The sequence below is a fragment of the Muscardinus avellanarius genome (genome assembly GCF_963383645.1).
Source record: "Muscardinus avellanarius genome assembly, chromosome: 4".
NCBI lineage: Eukaryota > Metazoa > Chordata > Mammalia > Rodentia > Gliridae > Muscardinus > Muscardinus avellanarius.
Genome location: NC_137789.1, coordinates 102,311,814 through 102,334,686, shown reverse-complemented (window position 1 = coordinate 102,334,686; position 22,873 = coordinate 102,311,814). Strand labels below are relative to the sequence as shown.

Here is a 22,873-nt window from a genome sequence, read left to right as displayed (position 1 = left end):
TCAAAACAACAAAATAAGCTAGGCATGGTGGCAAACACCTGTACTCCAGTACTTGGGAGGCTGAGACAGAGAGAGTCAAGGTTTGAGGCCAGCCTCAGCAACTTAGTGAAACTCTGTTTCAAAATAAAACATAAAATGGGGCTAGAGGGGTAGCTCAGAGGTAGAATACTTCTTGGTTTAATCCCTGGTACCACAATGAATGAATAAATGAATGAAAATTTTAAAGGGCTGCTGGGGGTATAGCTTAGAGGTAGAATGCCCCTGGGTTCAATCTCCAGTAACTAAAAGGAAGGAAGGAAGGAAGGAAGGAAGGAAGGAAGGAAGGAAGGAAGGAAGGAAGGAAATGCCTTAGCAACTTGGGAGGCTGAGACAGGAGAATCACAGGTTTGAAGTCAGCCTCAACAATTTAGCAGGACCCTGTTTCACAAATAAAAAGGGTTGGGGGGACCAAGCGTAGTGGCCCTCACTTGTAATCCCAATACTTGGGAGGCTAAAATAGGAGGATCACAGCTTGTAGACAGCCTCAGCTACTTAGTGAGGCCTTCTGCAACTTAATGAGGTCATGTTTCAAAATAAAGAATAAAAAAATAGGGCTGGGGGTTTGGCCCAGAGGTAGAATGCCCCTGGGTTCCATCCCCAGTATTGCGAAAAAATTATATATAATAATATATAATATATATAATATATAAATACATAATATATTTAAATAAATAAATTTATTTATTTATTTATTGATTGGTGGTACTGGGGTTCCTGGAAGCCTTTCTACCTCCGGGCTACACTCCCAGACCTATGTTTTACATTTTTATTTGGAAACAGGGTCTCCTAAGCCAGCGCGCGCGGCTGGCTTCGAACCTGCGTGATCCTCCTGTCTCTGCCTCCCAAGTGTGGGGATTATAAGCATGTGCCACCACGCCCAGCTATTTAAATAAATTTAAAAAGGGCTGGGTGTGTTGATCAGAGGGTTCAGTCCTCAGTATCAAAAAAATTAAAAGACAAACAAAAAAGAAGAAACTTTGAGAAACAACAGAGATTGCCATCACTAAATAAAATGGCTGCTAAATAATAATAATAACAATAATAATAATAATAATAATAATAATAATAATAATAATGAAAAAGCCAGGTGTTGGAGGCAAATGCCTGTAATCCCGGTACTTGGGAAGTAGAGGCCGGGACAGGAGGATCATAGGTTCAAAGTCAGCCTTAGCAATTTAGTGAGGCTCTCAGCAACCTAGTAAAACCTTGTTTCAAAACAAAAACAAGCCAGGCGTGGTGCTACACGCTTGTAGTTCCCGTTCTTGGGAGGCTGAGACAGGAGGATCTCACAGGTTTGAAGCCAGCCTCAGCTACTTAGTGAGGCTCTCAGCAACTTAGTGAGACCCTGTTTCCAAATAAAATATAAAATAGGTCTGGGAGTATAGCCGAAGGTAGAAAGCCTCTGGGTTCCACCCCCAGTACCACACACACACAAAAAAAACATAAAACAGACTGGGAGTGCAACTCGGAAGTAGAATGCCCCCTAATGCAGTTATCATGGATAGTCTGTTATTATCGTTTGAATACTTTTTTGTGTGCATGTGTGGTGCTAGGAACTAAACTAAGGGACATTCTACCTCCAAGCTATACACCCAGCCTTATTTTTATTTGGAAACTTCATTAAATTGCTGATGTTAGCTTTGAATCTGCAATCCTCCAGTCTCAGCCTGGGATTATTGGTGTACACCACCACACCCAGCTCACTTGTACACATTTTAATTTTTCCTTAAGAAAGTATTAAATGAAATCTATGAAAGGCAAGGATCAAAAGAATTTCTCAGGGCTCAACTTTTTTACTCTGTTCTATTTAACTTTTTCTAATTAATTTAAAAAGCAAATTATGTTTTTACTTCTAATGTGTCTTTGTTCACTTTTTTGGATTTATGTACCATAAAAAGAAGCAAAAAGGAATGAAATTAAGATGAATAAAATAGCCAAATTCTGTAATTCCCTAGAGCCAACTTATAAAAATATGTCAGAAATGTTATTCAAACCGGGCGTGGTGGCGCACGCTTGTAATCCCAGCATTCAGGAGGCTGAGACCAGAGAATCATGGTTCACAGACAGCCTCAGCTACTTAGTGAGGCCCTTTGCAACTCAGTGAGACCTGGTTTCAAAATAAAGAATAAAAAATAGGGCAGAGGGTGTAGCTCGGAGGTCAAATGCCCCTGGGTTCCATCCCCAAACCAGCAAAAAAAAGAAAGTGTTATTCAAAATAATTCCATATTTTTGGCTACAGTAATAATAACTAACCTAGAAAAAAAAATATGGTCAGAAATAGACATTTGCTTTAAAGTGAGTCTCTCATAACAAACTTCTCATTCTGTGAAGAGTGCCGCTGCTGCTTCTCAATACATATCTGCCCCTTCACATTGACACCTATATGTTCAGTGATACCTCATTCTTGTTTGGTTCTGTGTTTTATAGCTGACCTGAATTTTTATTTGGATGCCCAATCAGAGTCCCTTTTTATCCCCACTTTCATCTCACTGGTTAATGAAGTAGTAATTAGAACTTATGAGCTAAAACCTATAAAAATAAGGAATGTGAGCCTGATAAACCCTGTTGAAAAAGCTAATTATTTGACTTATATTATTTGGTTTTATTACAGTACATTTAAAATCCTAGACAGGAGCTGGGTGTGGTGACATGTGACTGTAATCACAGTATTTGGGAGGCTGAGACAGGATGATCACAGGTTCAAGACCAGCCTCTATTTCAAAACAAAAAATAAAAGAACTGGAGGTATAACTAGAAGGTAGAATGCCCCTGGGTTCAATCCCCAGCACCACCAAAAAAAAAAAAAAAAGAAAGAAAAGAAGTAACAATTAAGGTCAAATATGAACTAAGCAACATTTTAGAAAAATAAAATTCTGATGTTAATTAAATTCTTAGTCCAAAGTCAGAACTTGTGCATTATAGAGACCCAGCTGGGCATGGTGGTGTACCCCTATAATCTTAGTACTTGAGAGGCTGAAACAGGAGGCTGCAGGTTCCAGGACAACCTCAGCAACACAGCGAGACTCTCAGCAACTTGGTGAGACTGTGCTTCAAATAAAAAATAAAAAGGACTGGGGGTGTAACTCAGAGATAGAATCTCTCCAAGTTCAATCCCAGTACTATAAAAATAAAATAAAGGAACCAAATAATTTGAGAACTGTTACAGCTAGAGATTGGAGACTACCTTACATTTCCATTAATGAGAGACTAGAATTTTTTGTGTGTTTGTGTGTGTATGATACTGGGGATTAAACCCAGAGGCATTCTATCTTTAAACTACACTCCCAGTCCTATCTTTTAATTTGAAAGAAGTTCTCACTAGGTGGATGAGCGTCTCATTACTAGCTGAGGCTGGCCTTGAACTGCAACCCACCTGTCTCAGCCTCCCAAGTACTGGGATTACAGGCATGTACTTTGGAAAGTATGTGCAAGCTTTGGAAAAAATAATTATGATAAATACAAACAATGAAATTCTAGGCAACAGTAAAGAAGAATGAGAAACATTAAGCAAGAAAATAGAATAAAATGCATTGGGTTGCTGAAATATAATAAGTGTCAATAAATGATAGTTAATTATTACTACTATTATGATAATTGCTATTTTTCAAGGAAAATGTTATAAGTAATAAGCTTTTATGTTTTAGGCATTTCATAAGTTTACTGAATGATTATTTATAGGCAATGTCTGTTTTTTCTGCTGGGATATGCCTACTAATTGATGTTATTTTTGAGAGCTGAGAAACACAACAAAGTTGCCTCCATGGAGAGTATGTTTACTGTGCTAGTGGGGAGGATGGAACACAGTCCTTAAACCTAAAATTGTATTCATTTGTGTATACACAAATTAAATTATGAACTAAGGGAGGAAGCATCAAATTGAAAACAATGAAGCCATCTCTATTTGCAGATGATAGGATGTTGTACAAAGAAGATCCCAAAGAATCTACTAAATATCTATTAGAATAATAAAGGAACTCAGGAAAGGTGAAGTATATAAGATCAGCATTCCATAAACAATTGAATTCCTACACACCTGCAATGAACAATCTGAAAATGAAGTTCAGAAAACAATTCCACTTATAACAGCATTAAAAAAGGATAAAATGCCCAGCATGGTGGTGCAGGCCTGTAATACCAGCACTTGGAAGGCTGAGACAGGAGGACTACAGGTTCAGGGCCAGCCCCAGAAACTTAGGAAGACTCTTAACTTAGTGAGATCCTGTTTCAAAATAAAAAATAGGACTGAGTGTATAGCCTGGCAGTAGAACAGCCCTGGTTTCAACCCCTAGTATCAAAAAATAAATAAAAAGAAAAATAATAAAATACTTAGTAAGAAATTTGACTAGTGAAATATCAGTTTTATTCCTATTGGTATATTATATATTTTATTTATAAATCACAAACTGACCCCTTAAATCTCCTGAAACATTTAAGACATACAAGCTGGGCATGGTGGCACCTGGCTGTAATCCCAGTATTTAGATGGCCGTGACAGGAGGATCACAGGTTCACAACTAGCCTTAGCAACTTATTGATGTTCTCTGCAACCTAGCAAGACCCCATTTCAAACTAAAAAAGAAAAAGAAAATAGGTCTGGGATTGTAGCTGAGAGGTAGAATGCCACTGGAACCAATTCCCAGTAACACACTATTTCAAAATAAAGAGTTAAAATTGGGCTGGGGTTGTAGCTCAGAGGTAGAATGCCTCTGGATTCAATCCCCAGTACTGCAAATATAAAATAAAAATGACAAAATGCTGCTGAGAAAAACAGGGAAAGACCTAAATATAAAAACATCCCAGCCAGGCTTCATGGCACATGCTTGTAATCCTAGGACTTGGGAGGCTGTGATATGAGGATAGCAGGTTTGTGGCCAGCCTCAGCTACTTAATAAGACCCTCCAACAACTTATTGAGAACCTGTTTCAAAATAAAGAATAAAATAGGGCTGGGGTGTAGCTCAGAGGTAGAATGCCCCTGGGTTCAATCCTTAGTACCACAAAAAAAATAAATAAATAAAATAAATAAATAAAACATCCCATGCTCACAAACTGAAAGATGCAATACTGTTTAAAAAAAAGTTAATAGATTCAACATAATTCCCATCGGAACTCCAGTTGTCTTCTTTGCATAAATCAACAAGATCCTACAATTGATGTGGAACCTCAAGTGACATACAATGACCAAGCAATCTTGAAAAAGAACAAAGTTGGAGGATCACATTCCCAATTTCAAAGCTTACTACAAAGCTATAGTAATCAAACATATGGTACTGGCATAAGGAAAGACATATGGATGAATGGAATAGAAAGATAAACACTCACATTCAGGCCCATATATTTTCCATTGAGGGTGTGAAGGCAATTCAATAGGAAAGAAATCAAATGATGCTGAGACAACTAGATAACCACATGCAATGAATGTAGCTGAACCTTTTCTTCACACCATATACAAAAGTTCACTCAAAGCCAGGCGTGGTGGAACACACTTGCAATCCCAGTACTTGGGAGGCTGAGACAAGAATGGCAAGTTTGCGGCCACCCTCAGCAACTTGTGAGGTGCCCCCCACAACTTAGTGAGACCATGTTTCAAAATAAAAATAGGCTGGGGGGTATAGCATGAAGGTAGTGTGCCTCAGAGTTCAATATCCAGTAACACAAAAATAAAATAAAATAAAATAAAATAGTAAGAAAAAATGGATCAAAAGCTGGGAGTGGTGGCGCATGCCTGTAATCCTTATACTTAGGAGGCTAAAACAGGAAGATCACAGGTTTGAGGATACCTCAGCAAGTAGTGAGACTCTTCAACCTAGTGAGACCTTGTTTCCAAATAAAAATGAAACAGGGCTGGGATGTAGCACGGAGGTAGAATGCCCCAGGGTTAAATCCCAAGCACCACAAAAAATTAATAATAAATAAATAAATAAATAAATAAATAAATAAATAAAAAAAAATCAAAAGCAGGGCATAGTAGTGCATTCCTACAATCTCAGTACTTGGGAGGCTGAGCCAGGAGAATTGAAGATTTGAGGATAGCCCCAGCAAATAAGGAGACTATCATCAACCAAGCAAAACTCTGTTTAAAAAAATAATAATCAAATAGGGATAGGGGTGTAGCTCAGAAGTACAATGTTCCTAGATTCAATACCCAGTACCACACACACACAATCACACACACACGATTAAACACCTGCATGTAAATCTGAAACTCTAAAACTTTAGGAGGAAAATATGGGTAAAAATGTGTGTGTGTGCGTGTGTGAGAGAAAGAGAGAGAGAGAGGAAGAGAGGGAGAGAGAGAGAGAGAGAGAGATAGATAGATAGATACAGGGGACTGAATACAGGAGCATTCTACCTTCCAGCTATACACCACATCCTTTTTATTATTATTACTTTATTTTGTTTTGAACTAGCATCTCATTAGTTACTGAGAGTCTCACTAAGTTTCTGAGGCTGTCTGCCAATCCTCCTGTCTCAGCTTACCAAGTACTAGAATTAAAAGAATTAAAGGCATGCTTACCACACGCAGCTTTTGTCATGTATTTATATAATGTGTGGGGTGGAGGGGTGTGCTAGGATGGAACCCAGGAGCATTCTACCTTTAATCTATACCCAACCCTATTTTATTTTTTATTTGAAAACAGAGTCTCAAAAACTTCACTTTGCTAATTTGCCTGGGCTGGCTTTCAAACCTGCAATCTGTCTGTCTTAGCCTTTCAAGTACAAGGATAACAGGCATGCACCACCACACACCCGGCTATACACTGTATCTTTCTAAACTCTATTCTTCTTCTAAAATATTTTTTGAAGCACAAAAGCACACTATGAATCAAGGAAAACAGATCTGGAATTTTAAAACAGCTAAGAAACACCATATAAACTTCAAAGACAAAAAATTAGTCTTTGTTGAATGCCATCAAATAACCAAAATACCCTTTAAGTTAAATTCTACTACCTTTTTGAACAATTAAACTTCATTTTGAAAATTATTCATATGTTTTACAAAAGCAATCATAAATGTAAAGCTGAAACTCACTGACTTCATATCACTGCAATTTTCTTTTTGGCGGGGGATGTACTGGGGCTTGAACCCAGAGGTATTCTACCTCCAAGCTACATTCTCAGCCCATTTTTTAATTTTTGTTTTTAGATAGAGCCTTGCTAGGTTGAGTCTCACTAAGTTGCTGAGGCTGGTTTGGAACCTGCACTCTTCCTGTTCAGCCTCCCAAGTACTGGGATTACAGGTGCGTGTCACCATACCCAGCTAGTATATTTACTTCATAAGGTTCCCATGAAGTCATTTTGTAAGATACCCCCACACAGGGCAGGCTCAATAAAATATAATTCCCACAGCTGTATTCCTCATTCCTTCTAAAGCTTCTTGAATTCATGGGAATACATCATAAAATAGCAAAGTTAAACATTTATTTTTTCTGAAGGATATGGTTATCATGGAAAGCAATAAAACTAAGCACTGAAACCACTTTCTTCTAAAGAATTTGACCTGAAAAGAAAAACATTTCCATATACTTACTAACACTTACGTTACGCTAAAACTTCAAATTTGAGAGTGTTTTGCACAATGTAAAATGGTAAAATGATACTATCAAGTGAAAAAGAAATATAGTACCTTAATCTTTTGACTATCAAGACAAATTCAAGACGCGGGTCAGAGACTCTTTTTAGCTAAAAAAAAAAAAATACAAATATGATTAATGGCTACATTTGTTTACCAAATGAAGTAAAATATAAGCTCCATCTAAAAGAAAAGATAAACTTTGCTTTCAGAATAGAGATTGGTGAATGTAATTTGATTGATACAGGGTGTCACTTTATACTTCACAAACTATTGTGAGAATTAAGTACTTTCTCTTCCATTATCTAATAGACGAATAAAGTCATCTAATAGATGAATCATGTCAGGAAGTACAAAAAGGCGCCATTTTAAACCCGCTAAACTAAGCTGGGTGTGGTGGCACACGCTTGTAATCCCAGCATTCGGGAAGATGAGCCCGGAGGATCGCGGTTCACAAACAGCCTCAGCTACTTAGTGAGGCCCTCCGTAACTTAGTGAGACCCTGTTTCAAAATAAAGAATAAAAAAACAAGGCAAGGGGTGTGGCTCAGAGGTCAAATGCTCCTAGGTTCCAGCCCAGACCTGCCCCCCCCCCAAAAAAAAAGTCGCTAAACTTCTTTAGGACCGCTAAGCGCTGATAATGTGGCATTGCTGGCTTGCCTTAATGCATGTCGTTAAGATGACTCCGGGCCCCTGTCTTATCCACAGGTGTGAGCGCTAGCAATTCCCATCGAGTATTAAAAAATATATTGCTTCAAGTTTTATTTTTAAAAGTTCACACACCATCCTGGACCATTTAACAAATACATAAAATACTCCTGAGAATTCCGAGGTCGTTCTCACATTCTACAGTTCGCTTATTTTGCTTTCGGCTATTTCAAGAACCTAACTGTGGAAAGGAGGAAGCACGGTCGGCAAACTGGAGGGAGACTACAGTGCTGGGCACAACTCGACCGGACGCTGCTGAGAAGCTGAGTGGGACAAACTAGAAACCAGAGTGCAGGAACCACGGGTCTGGGACTCCCGGCCGCGGGCTTTCTCCTTCCCAGTTACCCCACGGCCGGACTCGGAGGAGTCCAAACGCCCACCGCCCCGCAGAGCCGGGCCGGCCCGGGCCTCGGGCCTCGCGCTCCGGGCCGCGCCAAGACCCCGCACACTCGGTTCCGGGCCGCGCCAGGGCCCCGCACACTCGGCTCCGGCCCAGGCCGCCCCTCCTCAGGGCCTTGGGCGAAAAGGAGGTGCGCGGGGACCCAAGCGCCAGGGCCCCTGGCCAGCCAGCCGGCCTCACCCGGCCCCAGCTCCGCTACTCGGCCCCCGGCACCGCCCGGGGCCCGGACCCCCTCCCCCGCGGCACACACCTGCCAGCCCGCAGGAGCCCGGGGCGTTCTGGGTAGAGCCCCGCCCCCGCCCGCCGGCCGGTGAGCATGCGCACTCGCGCGCCGCCGCCTGGGAGGCCGGGCGAGGCCGCGGCGGAGGCGGAGGCCGGGCGCCCTGGGCGGCGCGCAGCCCCGAGAGCCCGTCCTCCGCGTTCGGCGACGAGCCGGCGAGGGGAGGGGACAGCCCGGCCGGCAGGAAGCTGCGGCTTAAAAGGGCCGCCCGCGCCCAGCCCGCTCCTCCCCGGGCGCAGGCCTCCGAGGCACCTCTCCGCGGCCGCTCCCTCCCGCCGGCGCCATGTACCGCTGCCTGGGCGAAGCGCTGCTGCTGTCCCGCGCCGGGCCCGCCGCCCTGGGCTCGGCGGCCGCCGACTCGGCCTCGCTGCTGGGCTGGGCCCGCGGGCTGCCCGCCGCCGCCCCGCAGCCCGGGCTCACACCGCTCGCCCGGCGCCACTACAGCGAGGCGGCGGCCGACCGTGAGGACGACCCCAACTTCTTCAAGATGGTGGAGGGCTTCTTCGACCGCGGCGCCAGCATCGTGGAGGACAAGTTGGTGGAGGACCTGAGGACCCGAGAAAGCGAGGAGCAGAAGCGGAACCGGGTACGCGGCATCCTCCGGATCATCAAGCCCTGCAACCATGTGCTGAGCCTCTCCTTCCCCATCCGGCGCGACGACGGCTCCTGGGAAGTCATCGAGGGCTACCGGGCCCAGCACAGCCAGCACCGCACGCCCTGCAAAGGAGGTGAGTGCCCGGCGCCGCGGCCGCCCTTCCTCCGGCCGCTGCCTGGCTCGGCCCAGATGGGGCGGGCAGGGTTCCCCTCTCTGGCTTCCCGCCTCGGGTGTGGCAGGCTTGGAGGATACTGATTTTTCCGCCCTAAAATCACCACCGAGTCGGGCTGTCTCTTTCCCCCGGGAGCCATTACCGGCCCTCTGCATATATGTTGGTACCTTATGCCAAGCAGACACCCCAGTGTTTGTCACCCAGGGTGGGCTCTGCCGAAATGCGCCTCTAAAGGAGGCAATGGCAGGTCCATCCGATAAAACCTTGAGAGTTTTCATCCCCCGAATGCGAACGATGGAATTTTTTTTTTTTTTTGGTAACAACGGCGATACACGGTCTAGAAGAAAAGACTTGCCTTCTAGGCTTGAAATCTAGCCAGTTTTGTTAACCAAAGGCGTTTACTAAGCACATGTTAATCTTGTAAATTAAGTTATTTTTCTACTCTTGACAGCTTCTGTTTTGTACAAAAAAAAAAAATAGGGTAGTGTAACATCTCCGACAAATAAACACCGGTGTCCTGACATTAAGTCTAGAGGGTGTCGACTGCAGAACGGCCTGCCAGCCAATGGAATGAAATAGCCCTGGGGGTGTGTGCTGGTCCTGGCTAGCACCAGGTTTGAGCTTGGGGAAAGATGAAGTAGGCGAAGAAAAGAGGTGAGGTAGTTACAGTTCCATAAGCAGCAAAGTATCCTGTAGTTTTAATTTTGAGGTTTTTGAGGTTTCTGTAGATGATACTGCTTTCTTCCACTCTCCCCTATTACATCATTGCAACAATATATCTTTAAAGGTGCTTAAAAGTAACCAAAAATAAAAAGGATAAAGCCACCTTGGGGGATCGTGCTGGAAGTGGATTGGTTAATAAGCACTTAGGAGGTTGGGCTAGACCCTTTGCCCAACCTTGGTATCATTGCTCTTCCTGTTACCAGCTTGCTCTTAAGAACAATTTTTAGAAATCCTTTCTCTACCAGAAAAACTTAAGCCAACAGTGTTCCCTGCAGGGGAGCAAAGGTTGCCGCCAAGGGTTTAATGTTTTACTAAATTTGCATTGGCCCCACCTACTTCTCTCTACCTTTGGAGCTAATTGTATTTTCCTCTGCTACAAGCTGTTAGGACCGCTTTGACCTCTAATTTTCCTTCTAGCTCCAAAATTATGTAAAAAGACACTGTCGTTCTCCTATATTGCCTTTTTTTCTACCACTCCCTTCTCTGAACCAGGAACAAAATCAAGCTCCCGTGAAAAGCAAACAAGGATGTTGGAAGGAGAGGCAACATACAGCAAGTACTAAGTTGCAGCATTTCTTTAAAATGGACACCAAGCTTATTTCACTGTTGTTAACAGCATTTTCCAATCTTTTAAATGATAGACGCATTAGCTAGTATATTTTCCTGAGAATCTGATTTGTTCTCATGGAACTTCTTTTTTGTTGTTTGTGTTTGGTTGGTTTGGGAATTGAACCCAAGGGTATTCTGTCTCTGAGCTACAACCCCCCAGCCCTATTTTATCTTTTATTTAAAACACTTAAGCTGCAGAGGGCTCATCAAGTTGTTGAGGCTGACCACCAACCTGCATCCTTCTGTCTCAGCCTCCTAAGTACTGGAATTATAAGTACGCACCACCATGCCAGGCTTGAAGTTCTTTGTTTCTGTTTTTGCAAGCTCCAAGTCCTTTCCTCTCTTTATAAGTTGCAGCTCCACAAACTCATTAAAGCAACTCACATTCACCATCATTTCAGTCCTGTTGCCACAGCAGTTTTAATGCCAAAATATTGAACCTAGCAACAAACTGCAGCAGTCACACCAGAGCGCTGTTTGTGTAGCACTTGCTTGTAGAGAGTAAGATACAGTTCTGTTCTGTTTATCCCATTTACAAGAAAGGAAATTGCTATTAACTCTTGGCATATAGATATAGAGAAAATGATTAGTAACTACTAAGCATTAGCAAGCATTGTAAATGACAGCATGAAATAAAATTGATCTCTAAAAAGTGATAAATTTACTTAATATCTTCAAGAATTTTAAAGACTATAGTGGGACTGTAGTGGTAGTCATACATATAGCTGTGAAAGTCTTTAATTGGCAACACATGCCTGTAATCGCAGTACTTGGAAGACTGAGAGAGGAGCACGGGTTCAATACCAGCCTCACCAACTTAGGGAGACCCTGTTTCCAAACTTTAAAAAGGGGGGGGGGCTAGCAATGTAGATCAAAGGTAGAATGGCCCTGATTTCAATCCCTAGCATTATACAAAGAATGTTTAGTATGCTATTAAGATAATAAACAGTATGCTGAATAGATGACTGTCAATATGTGAATACCATAGACTTTCATGCTTTGCTTTCAGTACATTCAGGATCTTGGTGAGCACCCATCACCCTTGTTTGATTGCAGAGAAAGTGTGTTGTAGAGGGGACTCATGTTCTATAGGGCTTTTTCTCCCCTTAAACACTTAAAGCCTTTTTGGCATACAAGCAAGTTGTTAAGGGGCAAGTGCTGTAGCATATGCCTTTGTTTCCGGTTGCTCTGAAGGTTGAGGCAAGAAGATCCCTAGAGCCCAGGAGTTTGAGAGTCTGGGCAACAAGGGAGACCCTCTCTCTTAAATTAAAAAGAAAAAAATAAAAGCATTGCTAACTTTCTTGGTCCTACTGTGGTCTTAGAAATGCGGATTATATTCCTTTGGGTAATCCCTATGGACTTATAAATTAATGGACTTTTTCCCTTATAAATTATTAACCACTTTCTCCAGGCCCAAGCTAAACTGTCCTCTCTCTCACTGTTCTTTGCAAAAGGAAAAACTTCATCAGGTCCCTGTCATCCTTTTCCCAACCCTCAGCTTTTTATATCTAATCTTTCCTCCACAGCAACCTTATACCTGAGTTTCCTAAAATAGAATCCTCAAAATTGAAGCAAAGCAGCACTCTAGATATCTCTATACAAGCAAAGACCTTCGAGTAACTGATGAGTACTTTATTCCAGTGTGTATATATGTAGTAGCACATTGTTTTTTACTTTTTCCAAATAACATATTTAACTGAGGCCAATCAATTTGCCTGTTACGGATTTGCAAAAGCTACTCTACTCTGGAGGCTGAGTTAAGAGGATCACAAGTTCAAGACCAGCCTTAGTGAGATTCTGCCTCAAAAAATAAACCCAATACCCCCAAAATTTTTTTCATCAAATATATTGGCAGATATTGTAATGCCTGTCTGTATTCACAGTACTTGGGAGGCCGAGACAGGAGGATCACAGGTTTGTGGATAGACCCAGTTTCAAGCCAAAAAAGGGCTGAGGGTATAGTTTGGAAGTAGAATGCCTCTGGGTTCAATCCTCAGTACCAAAAAATAAGGCAGTGAGATATACTGTCTTCACTTAGGGGGAAAATGTTTCTGGCCTCTGTGTTGTCCTGAATTGACAATCATCAAAACTTGATACCTATAACCCCAGTACTTGGGAAGCTGAAACAAGAGGATCCCAGGTTCAAGGACAGCCTCAGCAAGCAGTTGAGAGTCATTAACCTAGGGAGACTCTGTTTCAAAATAAAAATTTAAAAAGCGGGCTGCAGGTGTAGCTAAGAGATAAAATGCCTCTGGGTTCAATCCCCAGTAACACTCACACACACACCTATGATGCAACATGTTTATCATATTATCACTCAATCTTCTCATCTGTGTTTGAATCCATTTAGCAAGTTTGTTCTGGCAATAAAAACCTCATATGCAGGAAAACCAACACTGCTCACTCATGCAAAGTACTCGTAAGAATTGAGATATCACAAGTTGGAGACTAAACACCAGTATATATTAAATTCTAATAAAACTGGTAGTGTTTAACTTTTGAGTATAAATTAAAAATTAAGCTTTCTAACTTGTAGTGGGAAGAAATTGGATTTATCACTCTTGCTAATAATTTGGATTGCTTTGGAAAATCAGTTTTTATCCCCTAATGTTAAAAATATTGAGGGTTGCCGGGCATGGTGGCGCACACTTGTAATCCCCGTGCTTGGGAGGCAGAGACAGGATTGTGCAGGTTCGAAGCCAGCCATGCTGGCTTAAAAGAGACCCTGTTTCCAAATAAAAATATAAAATATGTCTGGGAGTGTAGCCCAGAGGTAGAAGGGCTTCCAAGAACCCCAGTACCACAAAAAAAAAAAAAAGTATTGAGGGTTGAGGTGGGCGTTGTGGCCCATGGTTGTAATCCCAGCATTCGGGAGGCAGATGGAATAGCAAGGCCTTTCGCAACTCAGTGAATCCCTGTTTCAAAAATTTAAAAAGCCCTAAAAAATAGGGTTGGGAGTGTAGCTCAGAGGTACAATGCCCCTGGATTCCATCGTGTGTGTGTGTGTGTGTGTGTGTGTGTGTGTGTGTGTGCGCGCGCGCGCGCGTGTTGAGGGTTCTGCCTGGAACCAATAAAGACTAACTTAGTAATGTTGGAAAAAATCCTAGGCATTATTCTGGTGGTGGTTTGTTTTAGTACTGGAGGTTGCAACCAGCATTCCAGAGGCTGAGACAGGAGGATCACGGTTTATGGACAGCCTCAGCAACTTAGTGAGATCCTGTTTCCAAATAAAATATAAAATAGTATAGCCTAAAGGTAGAAAAGTCCCTGGGTTTCACCCCCAGTACCACAGGGGGAAAAAAAGAAAAGAAAGAAATCTCTTGAAGATAAGTACAGTCACACTTTAGTAGAAATGGATTGTTCTAAAGTGTTATTTTTTATTTTTTATTTTTATTTTTTGGTGGTAGTGGGAATTGAACTCAGAGCCATTCTACCCCCAAGCTATACCCCAGGCCAATTTTATTTTTTATTTGAAAAGAGAGTTTCACAAGGTTACTGAGAGCCTCACTAAATTGCTGAGGTTGCCCTTGAACCTGGATCCTCCTGTTCTCACCCTCCCAAGTACTAGGGTTACAAGTGTTCACCGTGCCTGGCTGTTCTAACACAGTAATCCATTAAACAATAAAAGTTTCAAACTTCTTTCAGTGAAAAACTCTCTTTAAAATATTCTATTTTGAGCTGGGCGTGGTGGCATATGCTTTTAATCCCAGGAGGATCCCAGGAGGATCGCACAAGTTCAAAGCCAGCCTCAGCTACTTAGTGAGGCTCTCAGCAACTTAGTGAGACCCTGTTTCTAAACACAGTATAAAATAGGTCTGGGAGTATAGCTGGGAGGTAGAAAAGCCCCTGGGTTCCACCCTAATTACCACATACACACACACGCACACACACACACACATACATACATATATATCCTATTGCTTTAAGAATATTTAGACAACTAAAGATATAATTTCTGAGAAACTTCATATGCAAAGTTGTTTGAACATCCATTATTTTCCAAGAAGAAGGTAAGTCTTTTATTAGTTTCTCACAGATTTGAATGGTATACATGATACAAACTGCAAGAAATCATTGTCATTACATGACATGGTTCTCAATCAGTGCTTAACTTTTTACACCAACAAATCCCAGACAACAATAATTAAAAAGGTGGTGGTGGAATCTGGACTTCACTGTACTGGCTGTGTCACCTTGCCAAAGGACACATCACTCTTTTTAGCCTTAACTGCACTTGAAAATTGGGACAACAGTTTATTTCAATGAAGCATAAAAGCAATGATTTAAGAAAGTTCTTGCATATAGTGTTATAAGGCATCAAAGTGATGATGCACGAAAAGTCCTCAGCACAGTGCCTGGCATAGGTAGAGCTTTAAATGTTAGCTAGAACTGTTATCCTTGCCTTGCTGCTGGCCTTTGTGAAGGCAGAATGCATGTGGCTGTCCTTTTTTCTTTTCTTTTTTTTCTTTTTTTGGTAAGTCTGGGGATGGAACCCAGAAGCATTCAACCTCCGAGTTATACCTCCTGCCCTATTTTTTTTATTCTTTATTTGAAACAGGGTCTAAGTTGCTGAGGCTGGCTTCCAAACTGTGCAAGCCTCCTGTCTCAGCCTCCCAAGCACAGGGATTACAAGCGTGCACCACCACTCCCGGCAAGAGATTTTATTTGAACAGTGCTTTTTACCACATATCTCTATATTAAAAACTAAGATTATAGCTGGGTGTGATGATGCATGCCTATAATCTCAATATTTGGGAGTCTGAGATAGGAGTATTGAAGGTTTGAAGCCAGTCCTTGAACCTGTGATCCTCCTTTCTCAGCCTCCCAAGTACTGGGATTACATGCATACATCACCATGCCCAATTTAAGAGAAAAAAATTGGAAAGTAATAAATTTGGTCTCAGTTCCTGACACAGCCCGTAAAGTCCTGGAGGAATTTTCTAGGTAATTGAAATGTCCTTGGTGGTATCCTAGATAGCTTCAGGATAGGAACTGGTAACCAGAAAGACCAGCCAAATTAGAAATTTGGAACTTTTAGCCCCATCTGTCAACCTCAAAGGGAGTAGAGAGGATGTAGAGAAGATTAAGGTTAATCACCAATGGTCAATGATCCTCAATTATGCTTATATAACAGAGCCTCCAGGAAGAAAAAAACTAAATGATGACAGAAGTTTCAGAGAGCTTCCCAGTTAGTGCTTGCATCCAGGTGTCAGGAGACAGCTGTATGCACAGCTCCATAGACATGGAAGCTCCTGCTGTGGGGACCCTCACAAGAGTAACATGTTTTCCTGAGAGCTGTGAGGCATGACAGCCAATTATTAAACCTGAGGAGGGAGGAGTAAGAACCCCTGATTTATAGCTAGCTTAGATCAAGTGTGTAGTAGTATGTAAAGTAGGGAGCAATCTTGTGTGACTGAGCCCTAACCTGTGGAGTCGGCACAAACTGCAGGTAATTGGTGTCAGAATTGAATTGTAGAACACCCAGTTGGTGTCTGCAGCAAATTAGAAAACCCATTCATTTACTGTTAGAAATGTATGGGTAATTTTTCTTTAGGTATGTTGGATGGATAATGATAAAACCAGAAGACACAGAAAACTAGGCAGCATTAGAGCTGAGAATGAAACTGATGATAAATAACAAGGAATGAAAAGGAGCCAGGATAATTCTCCCCAACAGGTACATACAGGACAAAGGAAGGAAGAGTCAAAGGTGTAACTATAAAATTTCTAGTCTAGAGACTGGTAGGAAAGAAATCACCGTATCAAAAATAAGAAAGGGCTGTAGTATAGTAAAACCTGTGATTTTACTTTCTGCAGTTTCAATTACTCACAATCAGCTACAGTCCAAAAATATTAAATGGAAAATTCCAGAATTAAGCAGTTAATGGTTTTGTGTTCTTTTTTTGGTGGTGGTTTTTTTTTTTTTTTTTTTTTTTTTTTTTTTTTTTTTTTTTTTTTTTGCGGGTCTGGGGGGAACCCAGGGGCATTCGACCTCCGAGCTACACCCCCTGCCCTATTTTTTATTCTTTATTTTGAAACAGGGTCTCACTAAGATGCGGAGGGCCTCACTAAGTAGCTGAGGCTGTCCACCAACCACGATCCTCCAGTCTCAGCCTCCCGAATGCTGGGATTACAAGTGTATGCCACCTCACCCAGCTAAGCAATTAATAGTTTTAGTTTGTGCACCATTCTGAGTAGTGTGGAATTCCATGTCATCCTGCCCTGTCAGGAATCATCTCATTGTCTAGTATACCAGTGCTGTATATGCTACCTGCCCCATTAGTCGCCTAGTAGCCCTCTTGGTACTCTGGATGCTGATGTTCAAGTAACTGTTACTGTACTTAATGGTCCCAGTACACAAGAGGAGTTAAGCTGATGACTTGGATATTCCAAAGAGAAGACATAATGTTTCCTAAGTTTGCCATAGGTGCAACTGTCTAGGGGGAAAACAGTATACACAGGGTCTAGTACTATTCTGGCTCTTGGTTATCACAATGGGTCCTAAAAATATCCCTCATGCATAAGGGAGACTACAGTGTTGGGAAAGAGGATTTTGTTTTGAAATAAGGAGAATGTTGTAAAATGATCTTTAGGTACAAAGGCTTTTGTCAGATGTGGCTCACAGCTGTGTAACCCCAACTACTGCAGAGGCTGAAGCAGGAGGATCGCAAGTTCAAGGCCATCCTGGACAACTGTGGGAGAACCTATCTCAAAATTTTTTAAAAGGCTGACAATATAGCTTTCTGGTAGAGCAATTTGCCTGGTGTGCATTAGAGGTTCAGTCCTCAGTACTGAAAAGAAAAAGAAAGCCGGCACGTATTTTCCTCATTCGTGCCCTTCTATAGTCAGTTCCTCTGCCTGCAGCACCCATCTACACCTTGCCTCCCTTCCAATAATTCATTTCCTCTCTGAAAAGGTTGAGATGGGTCTCATCTCAAATACCACCTAGACTTTTAAATAATTTATATGAAACTGGATATCTGAGGTTTCAAGTCCTTATCCCTCTGAAACTTTTTATAACAAGTTACTGTTATCTTTTGCTAAAAGTTAACCAACTTAATACTCGGGAGTTAGTATAATTTTCAATACCTGTCTAAGATGAAGGTGTAGTTAAGTCTTGTTAGTTATTGTCAAAATAAGGAATCGTGTGTGTGTGTGTGTGTGTGTGTGTGTGTGTGTGTGTGTGTTTACTGGAAATTGAACCCAGAAGCATTCTACCTCTGAGCTACCCTCATCCCTATTTTATTTTTTATTTGGAAACAGGGTCTCACTAAGTTGCTGAATATTCTCTGTCTCAGCCTCCCAAGTACTGGGATTACAAGAATGTGCCACTACGCCTGTCAATTAAAAAATTTTAATGAAAAATTGTGAATAAAAAAATTGAAGCTTCCTAGGAAGCAAATGTTTAGCTGATAATGGAAAAATAGTTTTCATTAAAAATTATAAATTGCCAGGCATGGTGACACATTCTTATAATCCCAGTACTTGAGAAACTGAGACTACTTGAAGCCAGATATGGTGGCGCACGCTTGTAATCCCAGCATTTGGGAGGCTGAGACAGGAGGATCGCAGTTTGCAGACAGCCTCAGCTACTTAGTGAGGCCCTTTGCAACTCAGTGAGACTCTGTTACAAAATATAGAATAAAAAATAGGGCTAGGGGTATAGCGCTGAAGTAGAATCCCCTGGGTTCCATCCCCAGTACAAAAAAAAAAAAACTACTTGAGTGGTAGTGCTAGTGCCATCGCCTAGCACAACAGAGGCCCTGGGTTCAATTTTCAGAACCTCAAAAATATTTTTGTATTTTCATAAATGTTTAGTTAATGATTCATCAAAGCAATGGTTGCTAGGCGGTTGTGGTTTTGAGTTAGGTAGGGAAAGAAAGAAAAATTCAAACTAGCTAGTTGTGGTTTTCACTGAATCTTTAAAGTAATGAGATGGCTTGTTTTCTCCATCACTATGGCAACTCCAGCTAGTTTTTGCTTTTGATTTTATTTTTCCCAGAAAAACTTAGTATGCTCCAGTCATTAGACTCTTAAGTATTTCAAGATATATCCTGGCAATTAAATTAAAAAGCATAATAATGCTTTAGACTGTATATAGCTTGCAGGTGTTTCCATTTCATTAGTGTTCTCTTGAAATATCCGGGGGCTGGGAATGTAGCTCAAGTGGTAGAGTACTTCACCAGCATGCCTGAGGCCTTGCGTTCCTTCCCTGGGACCTGCCAAAAAAAGAATTGGGCTAGCACTTAACTCAGAATAACCCATGTAGTCAGTTTCATCAGCAAGTAGAATGTGGTACTTGATTTTAGACCTCCTTTGTAATGATATCTGTTCTAAGATCCACACCTTTGATAAACTCATTAACTTTCTTTTTTTTCTCTTTTGCGGTACTGGGAATTGAACCCAGGGACAGACTACCTCTGAGCTACACCCCCAGCCTTATTTTTAATTCTTTATGTAGAAACAGGGTCTCACTAAGTAGCTGAGGCCCTCATGTTTAATTTTGAAAATTACTATGCCTATCTATATATACTCAATTTAATATTTCAAGTTAGTTAAACATTATTAACTGGCCTAATTGACCTAGGTTTTTTTTTTATATATATTTATTGGTGCAGTATCGTCTCACGTCACAATGCAGTTCATAGTGATAGGGCGCACATGCACTCAGCACTTGGGCTTTCCCCGGCTATTTCTCCCCACCGCCTCCTTCCCCTGTGGGGTGCTGAGATTGACATTGTATTCTCACACTTGTACATAATGTCTTTGGAAGCGTTTCCTTCATTGATCCTCTCCTTCCTCCCCCTAAGCCACCTCCCTGGCTCCTCCAGTATCTGAAGTCTCTCTGGTATCCCATTACTCCCTAGCTTCTGCATATGAGAGGATAAACTTATTCACTTTTTAGTTTAGCCAACTGTGGGTCTCTGCTCTTTGATTATCTGTGTCCATTTCTCTTGGAGTGATAATCCCGTATGCCTGTTAGCACTATTACCCAAAGATCCAAGTATTTGTTTCCCAAACACTAATAATACTAGTCTCGTGAGGGATAACAGGTAATGCCCTAAGACTTTAGGATGAAAAAAAAAAAATCTTTGTGTGTGTGTGTTTTAGTGTTACTGGGATTGAACCCAGAGGTATTCGACCTCCAAGCTACACCTCCAGCCCTATTATATTCTTAATTTGAAACAGGGTCTTACTAAGTTGGTTTTACTACTTGCTGAGGCTGTCCTCGAACCTGTGATCCTCCTATCTCAGCCTCCCAAGTACCGAGATTACAAGATTGCACCACCACACTAGGCTCAAAAAATCATAATTTATCTCCCTCCATTTCTGGAATAAATGTATGTTTTTCTCCTTTCTACCCCTCCCCCCATTCTTTTTCTTTTTTTCCTATTTATTTTAGACTTCTCTGCCACATATGTCCCAGAGAGAAAAGGAGAACCTTGATTTTATTAAAAGTGAGAAAATAGCAGACATGGTGGCGCACGCTTGTTGTAATCATTTGAGAGACCAAGATAGGAGGCAGTTAGTAAACAGCCCCAGCTACTTTTTGAGGCCCTTTGCAACTCAATGAGACCCTGTTTTAAAATAAAGAATAAAAAATAGGGCTGGAGTGTCGTTCATAGGTAGAATGCCCCTGGGTTCCATCCCCAGTACCGGGGGGGGAAAAAAAAAAAAAAGCTTCATAAATCAAAAGGAAGAATTTTATTTGTAGGCCAAATTTTTTTTTCCCCCAGTACTGGTGATGGAACTCAGGGGCGTTCTACCTATAAGCTACACTCTCAGCCCTATTTTTTATTCTTTATTTTGAAACAGGGTCTCACTGAGTTTCAAAGGACCTTTCTAAGTAGTAGCTGAGGCTGTCCATGAACCCATGATCCTCCTGTCTCAGCCTCCCGAATGCTGGGATTACAAGTGTGTGCTACCACGCCTGGCTAGTTTTCTATATTTTTATTTGGAAGTAAGATCTCACAAACATGCTAAATCTCAGTTAATTGCCTAGGTTGACTACCTGTAAACAGCCTGTCTCAGTCTTTCTAGTTTTGGGATTACAGGCATGTCCCTCCATGCCTCACTGGGAATTCTTAAAATATATCGATTTAAAAATGCCTGGTTTTAGCTGGGCATGGTGGCACATGCTTATAATCCCAGTACTTGGGAGGCTGAGACAGGAGAATCGTGCAGGTTTGAAACCAGCCTCAGCTTCTTAGGGAGGCTCTCAGTAACTTAGTAAGACCCTGTTTCCAAATAAAATATAAAAAATAGGTCTGGGAGTATATCCCAGAGTTAGAAAGCCCCTAAATTCCATCCCCGGTAAACACACACACACACACACACACACACACACACACACACACACACACACACAAGCTTGATTTTTCCTCTCCTTTCTGAACTTTGAAGTATGTCGCATCATTTTGTCCTTTGCAGACTCTCCTAATTTCTCCTGATCTACCAGATTTATAAAAAGCACAGAACACCTTCCTTTTGCTATCTTTGTTGTATAACAGAGTATTTTATTTAAGGGTGTACTTTGAGGGGTTTTTTTTGTTTGTTTGTTTTAACAGTTTAACCATATAATAGTATGCTTGCCAATTTCCTAAAGTAAAAACATTTACATATTATTAATTTAAAAATTAACCTTAAGGCCGGGCATGGTGGTGCATGCTTGTAATCCTAACATTCAGGAGACTGAGACCAGAGGATCATGGTTTGTGGACAATCTCAGCTAATTAGTGAGGTCCTCTGCAACTTAGTGAGACCCTGTTTCAAAATAAAGAATAAAAAAATAGGGCAGGGGGTATAGCTTGGAGGTCAAATGCCCCTGGGTTCTATCCCCAGACCCACAAAAATAAAAAATTTAAAAAAAAAATTAACCTTAGCCATGCACAGTGATGCATGCCTGTAATCTTGTCTCAGCCCTCTGTAATGTAGTGAGACCCTGTTTCAAAATAAAAGATAAAAAATAGGGCGTGGGGATATAGCTCAGAGGTAGAATGTCCCTGGTTTCAATCTCCAGTACTGCAAAAAACGGGAGGAAAATCCTCCAATGAGTTAGTTGCCTTCTGGGAAGTGAAGAAGACATTGATTTAGAGATTTTTTTTTTTTTTTTTTTTTTGTATTGTGACATCAGTTGTTGATTCTCACTGGATTGTAAGTCCCTTAAGGGAAAGGCTATAATTTCTAAGGACCCCACCTCACCCTCTTAACCAGAAAGGAAAAATTTGACTTTAACACCACTTTCTCTTTGCTACCAAAATACTTTTTTTATGGTACTGGGGATTGAACCCAGGGTATTCTACCTCTGAACTATACCCCCAGCCCTAGTTTTTATTCTTTATTTTGAAACAGGGTCTTACTAAGTTGCAGAGGGCCTCACTAAGTAGCTGAGGATGGCCACAAACCTGTGATCATCCTGTCTCAGCCTCCCAAATACTGGGACATTACAAGCATGCACAACCATGCCTGGCTCAATATACTTTAAACCTAATTTATTGCTCATTTTATAAATCTTTCTGCATGTATAATTAGCTTTTTCTTTCTATATTTGTTTTACTTTGTTTTTTGGTACTGGAGATTGAAAGCTCTGAGCTATACCCCAGCCCTTTTTGTTTTATTTTAATTAATTAATGTGTGTGTGTGTGTGTGTGTGTGTGTGTGTGTGTGTGTGTGTGTGTGTGTGTGGTGTACTGGGGTTCCTGGAAGCCCTTCTACCTCCGGGCTACACTCCCAGACCTATTTTTTTATATTTTTATTTGGAAACAGAGTCTCTTAA

The 22,873-nt window shown here is 41.4% G+C and overlaps 1 protein-coding gene across 1 annotated transcript in view; it reads left to right on the top strand.

Annotated features, from left to right (window-relative positions):
- Positions 1–9,281: 9,281 nt before the first annotated feature.
- The window catches only part of GLUD1 (glutamate dehydrogenase 1), a gene marked incomplete at both ends in the record, with an annotated part of 41,711 nt that continues 28,119 nt past the window's right edge, over positions 9,282–22,873 (top strand). Inside the window, one exon of the mRNA XM_080695156.1 lies at positions 9,282–9,726. Within this exon, the coding sequence (XP_080551282.1) occupies positions 9,282–9,726 (445 nt within the window). The remainder of the gene's footprint in view (positions 9,727–22,873) is intronic.